The sequence below is a fragment of the Elephantulus edwardii genome, unplaced genomic scaffold (genome assembly GCF_000299155.1).
Source record: "Elephantulus edwardii isolate Elephantulus edwardi_28Jun2011 unplaced genomic scaffold, EleEdw1.0 scaffold00283, whole genome shotgun sequence".
Lineage (NCBI taxonomy): Eukaryota > Metazoa > Chordata > Mammalia > Macroscelidea > Macroscelididae > Elephantulus > Elephantulus edwardii.
This window is the reverse complement of record NW_006400033.1, coordinates 242,670-259,191: the sequence shown is the minus strand read 5'-3', so window position 1 is coordinate 259,191 and position 16,522 is coordinate 242,670. Positions and strand designations below refer to the sequence as shown.

The 16,522-nt window shown below is 39.3% G+C and overlaps 1 protein-coding gene across 1 annotated transcript in view; it reads left to right on the top strand.

Moving 5' to 3' along the window:
- Positions 1-16,522, top strand: part of KDM3A (lysine (K)-specific demethylase 3A) — a 64,925-nt gene that overhangs the window by 15,625 nt on the left and 32,778 nt on the right. The window contains exons 3-7 of the mRNA XM_006900365.1: positions 3,709-3,819; positions 8,590-8,692; positions 10,214-10,338; positions 10,924-10,996; positions 11,081-11,169. Coding sequence (XP_006900427.1) covers positions 3,709-3,819; positions 8,590-8,692; positions 10,214-10,338; positions 10,924-10,996; positions 11,081-11,169 — 501 coding nt within the window. The remainder of the gene's footprint in view (positions 1-3,708; positions 3,820-8,589; positions 8,693-10,213; positions 10,339-10,923; positions 10,997-11,080; positions 11,170-16,522) is intronic.

Genomic DNA, 16,522 nt, shown 5'->3' with positions numbered 1-16,522 from the left:
TTTCACCCACCCCTCCCTTGCAGTGTACCTCTTTTTCTGGACTGTTTTATATAGCATACCTAATCATATATTCCTTTCAAACAATTCTTTCGTTCATCTGTTCCAACACAATGTCCATTAGCCACTATTTTTCTATTCTCTCAACCCCGCATGTCAATTCTGCTCTACAACAGTGGTGTTAAGCGGTATTTGACCTTTTGTGACTAAAATATTTCACTCGCCATAATGTCCTTTAGGACACTCATGTTCTGTAATGTTTTACGAGTTTATTGTTTTTCAGTGCTGTGTAGTATTCCACTGTGGATATACCATAGTTTTTTTATCCATTTGTTTGTTGATGGGCATTTGGGTTGCTTCCATCTGTTTGCTATTTTGATTAATGAGCAGTAAACATAGATGTGCATACATCTCTTTGGATGGCAGTTCTGTATATTACCAGTAGTCTAATTGCTGGGTCAAATGACATTTCTATTTCCAATTTTTTGAGACAGTGCCAAACCGTCTTCCATAGTGGTTGCCCCATTTTACACTTCCCTCAGCAGTGGATAAGGGTTCCAACCTCTCTACAGCCTCACCAGCATTTGTTATTTGCTACCCTGTTTATTGCCCTATTGTTACTGGGCTGAGATTATATCTCATAGTTGTTTTGATTTACATCTCTCTGATAGGTAGGGATTTTGAACAGTTTTTTCATGTGCGTGTTTGCATCTGAATGTCCTCTTTCCTGAACTTTCTAGTCAAATCCTGTACCCATTTTGCGAATGAGTGGTTTATCTTTTACTTGTTGAGATCTTGTGCTGGAGTATTCTATAAATTTTAGACAAGAGTCCCTTAACAGGTTTGTCTTTACCAAATATTTTTTACCCAGTCTGTGTGTTTCCTTTTTACCCTGTTGGAGAAGTTTTTTTATATTTGTTGGGATTTGATTCTTCAAAGGTCCCATTCATCTGTTTTGTTCTCTCCTAGTTGTAGTTTCATCTTGCTTTTTTTAAGTTGCTGTAATACCAGATTATTTATTCTCCGGCAAACATCAGGCTGTTTTTCTGCTTTATACATTTGTGTTGTCATTTCCTCCTGCTTCTAATACTTCCTTCATCCTCCTGCTGCTGTATGTGATTGAGCTTTTCTTACCATGCTTCTCTTCTCATAAGTGGATGCCCTTCTCTTTGTTCTCATAATATGTAATACATTTTTATCATTACTTTGTAACATTGTGTCATAATTTTATTTTAGTCTCTTTCAGTGCACTAATCCTGAAGATAAGAACTATAATCTCTTCACTTCAGGTTTAAATAAGAGTGCTTCATCAAGTCATCTAAAAGGGATGACTTGATAAAGTTTAGATGACTTGATAAAGCTTAGATTTGGGGTGATGGTGGTCCAGTTAGAGGAAAATAAAGATGCTTAGTAATGTTTCTGTTGATGTAGGGTAGAAACAGTGATTATCAGCAGGCTTAGAATCAGTCCTTACGGGTTCAGTTATGGCCACTGAAATGAAACTGGAACAGACCTGAATTTATAAAGTTTGAATATATTAGAATTATAATCAAGTGAGAAAAATTACAAGGCATTGTCTTGCTTAGAAAACAAAGGCAGCATGCACATTGCATAGCAGCCACATTTTTTGAATGGCAGAAGTGAAACAGTGGTGCCAGTGAAGGTATGTCACTCACCAGAGTCCTAGAAATAATTGATCCTTCTGCATTGGACTCCTAAAATGGCTTCTTACATCTCTTTTAAGCAGGCTCTGGTGGTCTAGTGGTAACAAGCTGTGCTGTGATCCCAGAGGCACGTAGTTCAAATCCACCAGCTATTCAGGATGGACAGTCTCGTGCCGTGGGTTTTAACTGCTTTTGAAAACCTGGAGGATCAGTTATGAGTTGATTCTGATTCTACTGCACACTATGGCGATAATGAACAACATACCTCTTTTCAGTCTCCCATTCCAAGGCTTTGACCTGTAATTTTTCTTAATAATTTAAAAAAATTTTTTAAATAATCCTAGTATATCCCTATTTTACAGATTTGCTTCCTTCTGACTTTACTGGATCAGCCATGGCTTAAGCAGTTTGAAGCCCTAGTTTTCAGTCCTAGAAATAGGGCGTGGGGGGAATGGAGACTAAAGTTCAGTACCTAGCCTTTTGAGGAAGTGGAAATAAAAGGACCTGTGCAACTTGCAGCTTGGAAGGTACAGTGCAGTTGATTCCAACTCTTGGCAACAGCGGTTTGGAACCTTGTCCTGTCCCTCACAGTCTCTGCCAGTGCTTGAACTCACTGTTGATTGCAACTCATAGCAACAGCGGGTTGGAACCTTGTCCTGTCCCTCACAGTCTCTGCCAGTGCTTGAACTCACTGTTAAAGTCACTGTGTCCATTCATCTTGTTGAGGATCTTCTTCTCTTTTGCTGACCATCTATCTTTCCCAGCATGATGTCTTTTTCTTATACTTATCCTCCTGAAAGCATGACCAAAGTATATGCAACTAGGCTTTATCATTCTTTCCTCTAAGGAGCACCCTGGTTTCCCTTCTCCCAAGACAGACTTGCTTGGTCTTTTGACGGTATATGAGACATTCAGTGCTCCAGCACCACAGCTCAAATGTATCACTTCATCTTTGGTCATCTTTTTTTATTGCATAGGAAGCATTTGAAAATATCATCACTTGAATCAGGCCTACTCTAGTCTTTGGAGTGTCAATTCTCAGTAATTGATATTTTAAAGAAAGTTTACAGAAAACTTGGATTTCCATTCATTCATTGTTGCACATTTACATCCTTCCCCTACCAGTTCACTTTTCTCTTTAACAAGATTCTTTCATTGTTGCACAATTTCCTCCCTCCTTCCTGCCCCCTAGTCCACTTTGCTATGCACCTCTTATTCTGGACTGTTGTCATGTAGATAATACCTAATCATACATTTCTTTTAGACAGTTCTTTCCCTCATCAATTTAAATGGAGTTTTGATTATTTATACCCTCTTTTCTTAGTTTCCCCCCAGAGCCCATGTCAGCCCTGTATTTGTCCTTTTGTGACTGAGATATTTCACTCAGTATATTGTCCTCCAGGATCACCCATTTTGCAGTTTTTTAGTTCCTTGTTTTTTTTCAGGGCTGCATAGTGTTCCATTATGTGAATATAACACAGCTTCCTTATCCATTTATTTGTGGATGGGCACTTGGGTTGTTTCCAACTCTTTGTGTACAGCATAGCAATAAACATGGGTGTGCATATATCTGTTTGGGTGGCAGTTCTGGTTTCTTTAGGGTATATTCCCAGTAGTGCATCTGTTGGGTCAAATGATATTTCTTTTTCCAGCTTTTTGAGTAAGTATCATACTGCCTTCCATAATGGTTACACCATTTTACACTTCTACCAACAGTGTAAAAGGGTTCCAATTTCTCAACTGCCTCGCCAGCATTTGTTGTTTTGCTGGTCTGTTGAACTTTGTTAATTGTTACTGGGGTGAGATGGCATCTCATAGTTGTTTTGATTTGCATCTCTCTTAGAGCTTAAGGATTTTAAACATTTCTTCATGTGTTTGTTCACTATCTGAATGTCTTCTTTGGTGAAGTGTCTGTTCATATCCTGTGCCCTCTTTGCTAATGGGTTGTTTACCATCTCCTGATTTCTTGATAGCTGCTGCCATGGTTATTTACTGTGGATGTAAGCAAAATGAAGTCGTTGACAACATTTTCTTTTGAATCTTTCAGATGTACAAGTCTCTGTTGGACAAAGCTGGTTTGGGATCTATAACTTCTGTTCGCTTTCTCGGAGAACAACAAAGAGTATTTCTCTCAAAAGATCTTTTGAAGCCGATCCAGGTAAAGCAACAAACTTAACTTTATGTGTTTATGTTGATAGCAGTGTCTGCATAGAGTCCTGAGGGTGCAGTGGTTAGCTGCTTGATTACTCACCAGAATGTTTGCAATATAAAGTTGCCAGCAGCTGTGCAGAGGGAAGATGCAGTGGTTTCCTTTCCTAAGGTTTGCAGATCAGGAGACCCTGTGGGCCTGGGAGTGGGAATCTACTCATTAACGACAGCAACACCATCTGCTTGTGTGTCTGTATTGATGTATTATCCTTTCCAACCAGCTTGTGTTACTCTTGCCACCTTCTTCATAACATTTAGTCTCCTGGCTCTTGCTCATTCATCTTGGCTCTGGTGACATAGTAGATTTAAGATTATTCTCTTAACTAAAAGGTCAGTGATTACTGTCCTCAGCCACTTTCTGAGGGAAATATGAGAGTCTCCTCCTGTAAAGATTTACAGTGTTAGAAACCCTAAAGAGCATTTCCTCCCATCTTTTAGGGTTGCTGTAAGTAAGAATTGAGCTATCAGCAGTGATTATTATTATACTGAGAGGAGAAAGGGGGAAGAGACGACACAGATGAATTTAACTCCACAGATCACTACCCTGGGAATAATTTTAGTCCTAAAATAGATTCATCTTTTAGATGTCATTTGTGAAGCTTAATGATCTCTCTCTACCTGCCTTTGTTTTAGGACTTTTTGGAGATTGACTGGTTTATTTCCATGGTGTATAGATTTGGTAAAAGGTCAGTGGTCATTGCAGTACTGGGCTTTTTATTGGAAAAATCTGAAGCACTGACTTGTTACAAAGACCCACTTTTATTTTCGAGTGAAAACAGGTTCTCAGTCTGAACTTTATAATGTGTAAGTGATTAGAAGGGAATGCTAATGGCTGAGTGTACAGGTGTTGCTGCCAAAGACATGCAGTTTGAATCCACCAGCTGCTCCACAGGATGAAGATAGGCAGTCTCCTCATGCCATCTGCTGTCTCTGAAAGCCTTCTCGGAATCAGCTGTGAGTCAGTACCAGATCAGTGGTATGTGATAAGAGTGAGAAATAAATGCAATGAAGGAGGACGCTTTCACTTAAGTTAGTTTTAAGTTCATTTTCCCTTCATGTGTTAGGCATCTTGACAGTTCACCCACCTTTAAAAAGTTAAACTTTAAGAAGTAGCAGCAGTAGAGTTGGTGTCACTCAGTGCATTAACTCATGGAGTCACTTCCCCCTACTCTTGTGGGCATTGCTAGTCATCAGACTGTCCCCTGGTCTGTTGAGCACCCAACTCAGCCTCAACTTCTATCTACCACTCATAGTTCCACCCTCATAGCCCACAAAACTTTCCTCTCCCATTGGCCATGACATAGACTCTCCTCTCTGCCTAATGGCCATTGTAAAACCAGCATTATTCCCAGAGTCGGGGGTCTGTGGAGATAAATTCCTCTGTCTCTTTCTCCATCCTTCTAAGCAGTTATTTTCTAAATTTGCAGTAGTTCCCATGTCTTGAGTTTTTTAGTTAAGATACAATCTTTAGTTTCTTAAGAATGGGGGGTGGCTAACCTAGATCAGTTTTTATTTGTTCTCAGAGAAGGCCTGTTTGACATAAAACTGGTGCACTGTGGGATATTAATGTGATAAAGCCCATTTTATCTGGATCCGTAATCGGTGTCCAGGGAAGAAATAGTCAGAAAGTTAAAAGACTGGACACATCTTCTACATTTTGTTTTGCCAGTTTTAGGGCTGAGCTACACCTGACCAGACTGTGGTATTTTGAATTATGCATGTGGATTGATGCCTTTAAATGGTGATGATGGCAGAGATCATTGAATATACATACCTTGAATATATGTGCCAGCACAACGAGCAGCTCTGGCGTGGAAGAAATACAGCTATGATTGTCCTTAGAAGTGAGGATGGCAGCCCTTGTTTTATATAATTTGGTTTTTATCAGAAAGATGTAGGTCTTTCAGATCGAGAAGTTGACATCATGCTAGGTAAAGCACAGACATCATGATAAGTGAGATAGGCACAATGGCTGCAGCAATTAAAAGAGTGGTTTAGGATCGGGCAGTGTTTTGTTCTGTTTACAAAGAGTAACTAGGAGTGGGAGCCAACAAATGGTAACAAACTATAAAAGCTTGCTGTCTTATTCATCTATATATCCTTACTTGCTATCTTTTTAATATAATCCTCATCAGTAGACTGAAAAGTAACATCATTGATAGATGGGGGAAAGATTGAAATTGTCAGCAACTGTCTCTTAAGGTGTCTTGGGTCCACAATCAACACCCTTGGTACCAGCAGTCAGGAGATCTGGAGACATTATTGCATTGGGAAAATCCACTGTCATTGATCTCTCCAAAATACTTAAAGAGCAATGTCGGTCTTTCTCATCACTTGTTATGCATCTGAAAGTTGGACAGTGAGTAAGGATGACAGAAAAAAAAGTGATACCTCTAGCTCTGTGGTGTAGGAGAAGAACCCTGAACATCCTGGGGACAACCAAAAGCGCAAACAAATATATATTGGTAAAAGTGCAGTCAGAGTGCTCCTTGGAGTCAAGGATGATGAAGCTTCATCCCACATACTTTGGACATGTTGCTTGGGGAGGCTGACATCATGCTGGGAGAGGCGGAGGGTCATCGAAAGAGAGGAGGACCCCCAATGAGATGTATTAATTCAGTGACTACAGCATTGTGCTCAAATATCAGTCAATTATCAGTCAAGTCACATGATTAGGATGGCACAGGATAGGACACAGTTCAGGTCTATTGTCAGGGGTCGTGATAAGTCATCCTTGTCTCAGCACTACCTACCAACGTCTTATTAATAGGATGATAATAGTAATAATAATTGACGAGGGATATGATGTGTGCTCTTGACTTTCGCTAATGATAATAGTACTGGTCAGGTATTTATTTCTTTCTTAAAGCACTACTCTTGGAGTCTTCTCTTAAAGATGCATTTGATATCTCAGGCTTCTCTGAAAACCTTGGGACACAGGTGAGTGCAGTTGAGATTGAAAATTAAAGTCTACCTTTGGTGTTAAGTGTAGCTCAGTTATTTATGTGCTTAAACAAAGACAAGGCATAGGTCAACTCTCTGGCCCTTTCCCAGGAGCTGTGCTTCTAACCAAAAGTGGTACCATTCTGGCAAGTAGAATCTACCAGTGGCTTCTTGGGAGAAAGATGGGCGATCTCTTACCGTGTGCTAGATGGCTTTGGAAACCCGCTGGACAGTCAGATGTGAGTTGGTTCTGACTCAGTAGCAATCAGTGAACACTCCTTTAGGCAGACAAGAATTAGCCCACACTTTGCTGAAAAGCTCTTTGTGGCTATTTCCATTATGTGCTGTGTAATTTTCATCTGGGGTCTCTCCTGAGCTGTCCCACCAACCGCCCAAGCATGACGTCCTTCTCTAAGGACTGGTTGGTCTCTTCCTGGCCATGTATCCAGAGTTTGTGAGATGGAGCTTCAAAATCCTTGCGTCTAAGGTGAAACTTGGTTTCACCTTACCAAGACAGGCCTATTTGTTTTCTTTGCGGTCTATGGTAATGTTCAAGACTCTTCTCCAGTATCACAACTCAAAAGTCATCGATTCTTCTTCTGTCATCCATTCTTAGTCCTTATCCTGTCATCCATTCTTAGTCCTTATCCAGCTCTCTGAAGCTTAACAAGTAATTCCAAAGACCATGGCCTGGATTAGGCACACCTTAATCTCTAGACTGACATTGCTTTTCAGCACTCTGGTGAGGTGTCCCTGACAGCAGATTTTCCCACTGGAGTTCGTCTTGTTAACTTAGGGGAGAGGATGTATTTTTCCAGTACATTCCCTCTCTAAGAGACTGATTGTCCTTAACCAAGAGAAGAACAGGTGAAATGCTCTGAGCTCTGCTCTGCCTGTTTGATCATGGCAGGAAAGTGTGGCTTCTGGAATTAGGATAACTGTTTTTAGTACTGATTTTACCTTCATCTCCTAGAGTTTGGGTTTGGCAGGTTGTTCTATTGACACTCTGTTTGTCATTACTGACTGTGCACAAAGCCAGCAGATGGACTAATGCCAAGAACGGAGTCACTGACAAGAATTGAGTGGCATACTGAAGTCTGAGGCTGTGCAGTCCTATTTTCTGATTGGTCCCTTATCTTTTTTGTAAAGATGAATGCCTTTGTGATCTTGTTTAGATTAAATGCATCTTAGTGAAATAATTTGTTTTGTACAGCCTTAACAGTTTCAGTCATTGGCTATATTAATTAATCTCTTATGTGTGTTTCCGTATGTCTTCGATTCCTTTAGATTTGAATCCACTATTTCCTCTGTCTCAGGTTGGAATAGAGCAGTTTAGACTAGAATTGTTAGTTTGCTTACTATTTCTCATAGCCGTAGTTCTGTCATGTTAAAATTGTACTTTAAGCTACTTTTGCTATTACATTACTAGTGGAGGGATGAGTGATGAGAAACCTTTACTCGTAAAGATTTCGAGTGTAAGGAGACCCAGTGGAGGGCCACAATGCATAAGAACAAGCTTGACGGCAGTAGTTTGGTTTTATTCTCCTAATGCTTCTCCTTGGTTAGTTTCACTTTATTCTGCCATGCTCTGATCATTTGGTGATTTCTTACTCTTTGACCGGTCCCAGTTTTTTGGTGTTGCCAGTAGTCTGTTACCATCAAATGGCTGACTTAACTACTTTAATTCTTCTGATCAAACAGATTGAAATCCACTGACATTTGAATAAATCTTAAATTTACTGTGTTAAGACTTAAAAGAATTTTTTCCCTTTTTCAGGATGTGAATAGTCTCAGACTTTCCCTTACGGATAATCAGAATGTTAGTAAAGAATTTCAATCTTTGATTGTGAAACATTTGGATGAAAGTCATCTTTTACAAGGTATGTGAATTACCTACTGGTGACACTTAGCGATTGACCAGTGACGAGCTTGTTTACGTTTTAGCCCTTCTCTCTCATTTTCTCATCAAAATGTGTGATTCGGGGGGGTCATGCCTTTCATGTTGTCCTCATGTGGCTAGATGATTGAAGAACTTTCTTAATTCTCAAGCCTCTGAACTGTGGAAGTTAGGAATTCTATCAAATGATGAATAATACATATATTTTAAAGTTGAGCTATATCTTTGCTTGAAATTTTTTCTTTTTTTTGTTTTATTAAATTTATTATTAATTTCAGTAAAAATTTACAGAGACACTGGATTTCCATTCACTCATTGTTCCACTTTTCTCCCCTCCCATCCCTCCCTCCTAGTACGCTACCCTCTTGGAAAAGTAAAAGACAAATTCTTTCATTGTTTTACAAACCCTCCCTCAGGTCCACTCCATCATGTAGTTTTCGCTCTAGAGTCCTGTCATGACAAAAATACCTAATCACATATTCCTTTTAAACCGTTTTCTCCCTCATCTGTTTCAATGCAGTGTAAATTATTGAACCCATCTTTCTCAGTTTCTCCCAACCCCAAGGTCAGTCCTGTGACTGAGATATTTCACTCAGCATCATGTTCTCCAGGGTCACCCATTTTGAATAATATTGCACTAGTTCCTTCTTTTTCAACGCAGCATAGTATTCCATTGTGTGAATATACCACAGCTTCTCAATCCATTCGTTTGTTGATGGGCACTTAGGTTGTTTCCAACTCCTTGCTATTGTGAACAAAGCCACGGTAAACATGGGTGTGCATATATCTGCTTGTATGTCAGTTATGGTCTCTTAGGGGTGTATTCCCAGTAGTGGAATTGCTGGGTCAAATCGTATCTTTATTTGCAACTTTTTGAGAAAGCATGATACCACCTTTCCACAGTGGTTGCACCATTTTATACTCCCACCAACAGTGAATAAGGGTTCCAGTCTCTCCATAACCTCGCCAGCATTTGTTGCTTGCTGTTCTGTTAAATTTTACTATTCTGTCTGGGGTGAGATGGTATCTCATAGTTCTTTTAATGCTTGAAATGTTTTAGGTTTGGAATTTGAATCACAAAATTGATAAGGCATTATTTTGGTGATTCTGACTTTTCTGTTTGCTGTTATTGACATTCTGGTCAGTTTCATTGTCAGTGTTTTCTCTGAGCTAGCAGTCCTTTTGGGTCTTGTGATTGCCCCTTCTAAAACTGTCTACAGGACAGTAAGGGCTTGGTATCATGAATTGCCTAGTAGGACTTGGCCTAATACAGCATGCTAGAATGAATAAGTAAATACATTGCAACTTGAGAGAAATGAATAACAAGCTGGTGCTTTAAGGGGAAAAAAAATTTCCTTTTCTGATCTGTCTTCTTAAGTTCAAGTATGTAGCAGCATCTTAAAAAAACCTCCAACAAACTTGGAACAAGATTGTCCTGGATAATTTTTGCTTTGTTGGGAGACAGTGCAATTTTTTTCAAGACTACCTTTTTTTTTTTTTAAAGGTGACAAAAACTTAGTTGGCTCAGAAGTAAAAATTTATAGCTTGGACCCATCTACTCAGTGGTTTTCAGCAACCATTGTCAATGGAAACCCAGCATCAAAAACTCTCCAAGTCAACTGTGAGGAGGTAAGGTTGACAGTAGTGACCGCACATGTGCCATCATGACAGGGAAGGGAATGGTGGAGAGGGTTTCTAGGCTCTTACTGCCTATTGTGCTAAAATATTAGAACAGTGATTAATTAAAAAAAAATCACTGGGGGTGGGGTTAATCATGTGGTCATATTGTTTGATGGGTGGAGGAAGTAGTGGGGGATCCAGGGGGTGGGTTGGGAAAGTAGGAAGTATCCAGTGTGAGGGGCAATGTATATAAACTTTGTAGGTAAACCACTGTAAAATGGAAAAAAGAAAAACAACCCAACAAAAAACCAAAAACAGATCAATCACTTGTTAAAAGTAAGCCCTTACTGTTATATTTATAGAGCTACATTTTAGTAAATTCTTGTGTGTGTGTGTGTGTGTGTACCGTCAAATCAGATCTGACTGGTACAGGAGGAGATTGTCCCTCCTTTCCCGGCAGAGCATCTGGTGGATTTGAACCGTGCGCCTCTGGGACTGTAGTTGCAGCTCCTTTCCACTAGGCCACCAGAGCTCCCCTCATTTTAGTAAATTCTTAAGCACATTTTAATTATACACTATTTTGTTTTGTTTAAGATTCCAGCACTGAAAATAGTTGATCCATCACTGATTCATGTTGAAGTTATACATGAGAACTTTGTGACGTGTGGTAAGATACATTGTTTCTTCTTACTCCTCTCTTCTTATAGTAACAGTGATGGATGCTAGCTTACTTATTTTTAAATATTTTTAGGTAATTCTACAAGAACGGGAGCTGTAAAAAGAAAGTCTTCTGAGAATAATGGGAACGTGGTGTCTAAACAAGCAAAGTCTTGCTCAGAGGTATCCTTGGCTATTCTTACAACTTGTGCAGTGCTCTCCTTAATCTGACAGTGCATGGCCATTTATCAAGCTGTTTTCTCTCTTCTGTACTGTTTTCTTTCTACTCTGCTAGTTTCAAATCTTGACATTCATTTCTATCTATATTCAAAGCAGATGGAGATAATAGAAGTTTTTGGTTTACAACTTCTTTATAAGAAATATTGCATCTCTTGGTGTTTACTGAGCAGTCTCAATAGATTCGACAATTTCACCACCATTTCTTGGGTTATTTTTTGGAAATTGAGTTATATTTGTTGAATTAGAAGATGTCTAAAAATGTAAAGAGGAGGGAACCATGGAATTTTTAGTTGATTTTCTCTTTAGCAATAAGAAAGTTTGGTTGGACATTTATTGTAGTCAAAGAAAGTAGTTTTCCAAAGGGATTAGTTGGGTTTTCATTTGTTATTTTGACTTTGAGAAGTACAGGCATATGTGAATATACCACTGTGAGTTCAGATATCAGATTTAATTCTATTCTGAAGATGAGTATTTGAATCAAGAAACTAAAGACTGCTTTTAGGTGATTCAGCCCTTAGTATTTGATGCAGCACAAGCAAGTTAGATAGCTGAGTACACTGGTGTTATGTGCATAGTTTTTGTATTACAGTTCTCCAAAATGCTTGTAGGATGCTTAGCTCTAGCCTCGATGTTAGACTTTTTAAATTGATCAAACTACTACTATTACTAAGATTGTTTCCAGCATTTCACGAGGAACTGGGGTGCTTGGGGAGCATGACCCAGGAGAATGGTATGGGTGTAGACAGAGCAGAGCCAGGTAATAATGAATCTAGAGTACGAATTAGAGGGATAATGGATTGTGTAAGCTGGAATGTGGGCAGCTGGGTAATCTGCTTTCATCACTCATGCTGCATGGATGCAATAGGAAGTTTGATCCTTGACCAGAAACTCTAAACCCAAGGTATACCCCTCTGTTGTGTTACTGATATTTAGGCCTGAGTCTTGTATGGAAGCTCTTATTATCAGGAAAAAACCTAAACATATAATTATACAAATTCATGTTTTTACTTTTCATTTTTACCTTAAAAGTACAAAATAAAATACATATCCAAGATAGTAGAGATAATTAGTGCTTACTGTGTGCTATATATTGGTCTTGAAAGTAGCCAGTACCAAGATGTTGGTACCAAGTGCCAAGATGCAGATAGACATCTGCAGTCACTGAGCCCTCAGGCTGACCTGGGTTTCCAGAAGACTCTATAAGCTCTGGGGGAGTGCTTTGAGCAGCCGCTGTGCAGGTGTTTGGGGGAACCAGTTGGTGGGTGCAGAAGCTCCCAGAATGGGAGCATGTTCTCTACACAGAAGAGCATGTTTCCATTGTGACTGGAATATAGGAGGGCAGGGAGGCAGTCAGGAGGAAAGATAGTCAAAGATTTTAAATTCCAGAGACTGGCATGAGCTTTGTAGATGACAGGTGAAGGAGGAAGGTGAGAGTAGAAACAAAGGCACTGGTTGGGTTGGTAGAATTGCCTGCCATAATGAACCTGAAATGAGACAGTAGTTTAGGGGTAGAATACTGTTTAGGAGACGAACAGCACTTGGATTTAGAAGAAAACTAGGGGTTAGTACTTAGAGAAGAAGGAAGAATTTAACCAGTCAAATAAGTAGAGCAAGTGGAGTATCTGTGCTGTAGAATATCATTTTAGCTTGGAAAACTTAGTTAGCTTTTATTGCTTTTACCCACATGCCCACCAGAATTCCCTGTGACATGTTCAGGCTGTCATTCATGATGCTTTAAGGAGCATTGGTGGCAAAGCGTACATCATGTTGCAGTGCTAAAACAAAAGTTCAAGTCTCTAGTGATTTAAATCAGCCAGAAGCTCCGAAGGAGAAAGACCGACTCCTTCCATAGAAAGGTTGCTGTGGACGCTGCCAGGGAGTTGTGAGTCTAGAGCCAAGTGTGTAAAGGGGTTGGTACTGGCAATTAGGAGCAGGATCCTCTGTTATAGAAGGAAATAAGCTCGGCCTATCTCTCCCTCTTGTCTTCTCTCCAAGCTTTAGATGGAGGCTCAAGTTGTGAGGAAAAGAATAATAATCATAGAAATTATAATGTAGTATAGACCTAAGAAAGTTGGAAAGACAAACAAATATTTTCCATTAAAATAAGCAATAGAAAAGTGCTGAGACTGCACCATGTCAAAGGTGGAAAACTTCTGACACTTGGATGAATAAGTCTAGTTCTTACCTGAGTCCAGTTCTCAGAGTTTTCACTGAATTGCTGCCTTTCATTGTTGCCAGCAAGGTGATTAACCGCCTCAGTGTAAATAGTTGAGGGTGTGATGAGGAGTGCCCACATGATGTGATTGGTCACAAACAGAGGCCAGTCCAGTGGTGAAGGCGGAGAGCAATTTGTTTGGTTTTTGACAGGTACTGTCAAATTTGTGCATGACCTAATGTGACGGGTCAGTTATACCTTAGAACTATAAGCTTTCTTAGCTGTAGTCTTCATGGAGCTAGATTGCCAGATCTTTGTTAGATGGGTTTTAAACAGCCTGCATTTTGGTTAGTTAGTGGCCAGATGTTTAAATCTTTTGTCACCAGTGCCCCTTGGTATTTTGGCATGAAAAGTTTTAGAAACTTTTCCTTATAAAATTATTCTTATTTTAGAAATTTTGGATAACAAGAAAAGCACAGGAACTTGCAGTATCTTGTCAGTATTCGCATAGTTTTAAACATTTCCTTCCCTGCTGTTCTCCTGTCTTTTCCCCCCTTGTGTTTTCATGGAAACTTAACAAAACAAAGCCATCATCTTCTACAGTCTGGTCTGTTAGAGTCACTTAAAATAATGTGAAAATTTTTCAATATGAGTAAATATTCTTTCTTATCTTGGGTGATTCTTGGAACCATACTACGTTTTGGAAAAACTCGCCTGACCTAAATTTTGAGAAAGTGGGAGAAAGAACATTGTAAAAATATGTGTGCATAAAAGGTGAGTACAATAATATGCTTGCACACATTTTACTATATGCACACTTGTATTGGCTTAGTGTGGAGTTTACTTTTAGGGTAGTTTTTAGAAGATTGTAGTTTAGAAGGATTAGGTAGAGCAGAGTTCTCACTAAGGATTTAACAAATGATTTTGGTTAAGATAAACCTGTTTGCCATCAGCATCTGGCTCCTTGAAGGTCTTCTCTGCCTAGCAGACTATTCCTGATTTCTGGTGCTGCTTGAGTAAGTGGGAGAGTCTGCAGAGGATCGTGAGCCAGCAGTGTTCTTTTTAGCGTACACCATACATTCAGTGATACTGTCTCCATCTGCTGGCAGGGAGGAACTATTGCCATGACTGGTATAGAAGACCATCAGGGAATACTCTTCAGGTAAGAAGGAACTGACCCTTTGTCTAGCCAGAGCCAGTGCAAAGATGTGCACGTGGGCTTGAGCACTGGGTCTTAGCCCTATTGGGCTAAACTTCAGAAAAGTTGTATGGTTGATTTACTTCAGTTATGGCAATTCTTTTATTTAAGAGATTTTCACAGTGCTTTTCTTCATTAAGACTACTAATCGCCAAAGTTAAGTTTACTTTGTGTTTAGCAGTGTGGTAAAGCATAGCCCTAGGATGTATGTCTCATTATTCCCATTATGTGAATGAGGAAATGGAAACTTTCTGTGCTGGTAAATGTCAGAGATGGGATTCAAACTGAGTGGTAACACCAAAACGTATTATTGTAACTTTTAATGCTGCTCTTTTCTGAGTCCTTTAGTGTGGTGAATCCTCTTGGTTAAAAAAAAAAAGAAAACAAACAAACAAAAAAAAAAAAACAAAAAAACAAAAAACAAACAAAAAACCTCATTCTCAAATTTCCTTCTGTTCTTTCTTGCCCTCTTCCAACAAATTTGTTGAATATATGCTATGTGCCAAGTATGGACATATAGTTGTGAACAATACTGTCTGGATTTTGATACCACTCATGAGGCTGATTGAGAATTTAGAGCTGTTTCTGTTTCTACATACTAGGTGCTGACAGTATTCATTCACTTACCATTCTACCTGTAGCATCTATGATGTGTCTGGCTTTTTGATGTGGACATGAGCAGGCTGTGTGCCCATAGGAATATATATTCCATTAAGGGAAGACTGGCAATACATAAGTAATTAAATAAAGGCTTTCAGTGTGTGGTAGGTGCCAGCAATGAAAGATAAAATTGGGTATTGTGACAGAAAAGGTAAGAACGACTTGAGGGATTCTTCTTTAGACAGAATGAGATTTGAGACTCTGGAAAGGGTGGCATTTGAGCAGATGTGAATGAAGGCATGAAGCAAGCCAGCCCTATGAAAATTATTCAGAGAAAGAATAGACCCAGGCAGGAAAGGACTTAGGAGATTTAAAGACCAGAAAAGAAATAGCAAGTACAAAGATCCAGGGAGGAAAGGGCTTAGAATATTTAAAAACCAGAAAGGAAGCTAGTGTAGTTGGATATGAGCAAGGAGAGTGGAGCAGGGGGAACAGAGGGAATCATGGGAAACTGGACAACTGTTTTAGATGATGGGTGCCATGATCTGATTTGATTTGTGTTTTGTTGTTGTGTTTTTTTAAAAATTGTGTTTTCTAAAGATTCTTTGTGCTAGAATAAATTTGGGATAGGAGGCAAGACTAGAAAGAAATCAGTTATGTTCAGAAATGTAATGGTGACCTGGAAAGAAGGGAATAAATATCTTGGAAATGGGGGAAAACGTGTTGAATTATTGTGCAAATAAAGATAAACTACTATGTTTAAAACTAAGTTGTTAAGTTTTGTGGGGTTTGTGTGTGTTTTTTTAAAATTAAATCTTATTTTATATTAATTTGTCTACAAAGTTCATATACATTGTTTTTCACACTCTTTATTCACATTGTCTTTCATTTATTCCCATTAATTATATTTTATAAAATTAGTCAACATTGAAATATGCCCGCTATGCCCTGTCTTTCCAGATCCCTGTTGGATCTTTACCTTTTCCTTTTCCTACCCTCCCTTCTTCCCATCACATTGTACATCCTTATGATTTCTCCCCTGCCTGTCTTAACCCTTCTGCTCCTACTCCCCTTTGGGTCCTCATATGTGTTTTACTAGTTATCTTTCTATTTTTACAATAATGGTTTTATACAGTATTTGTCCTTGTGGGACTGAATGAGTTCACTCAGGATAATAACACTCTTCAGTCTCTTGTTGTTGTTGTTATGTGCCGTCGAGTCGTTTCCGACTCATAGGGACCCTATGCACAACAGCCCTAAACCCTGCTCTGTCCTGCGCCAACCGCACCGCCTCTGACACACCCATCCCGATTACCCCAGTCACCGAATCAATCCATCTCATA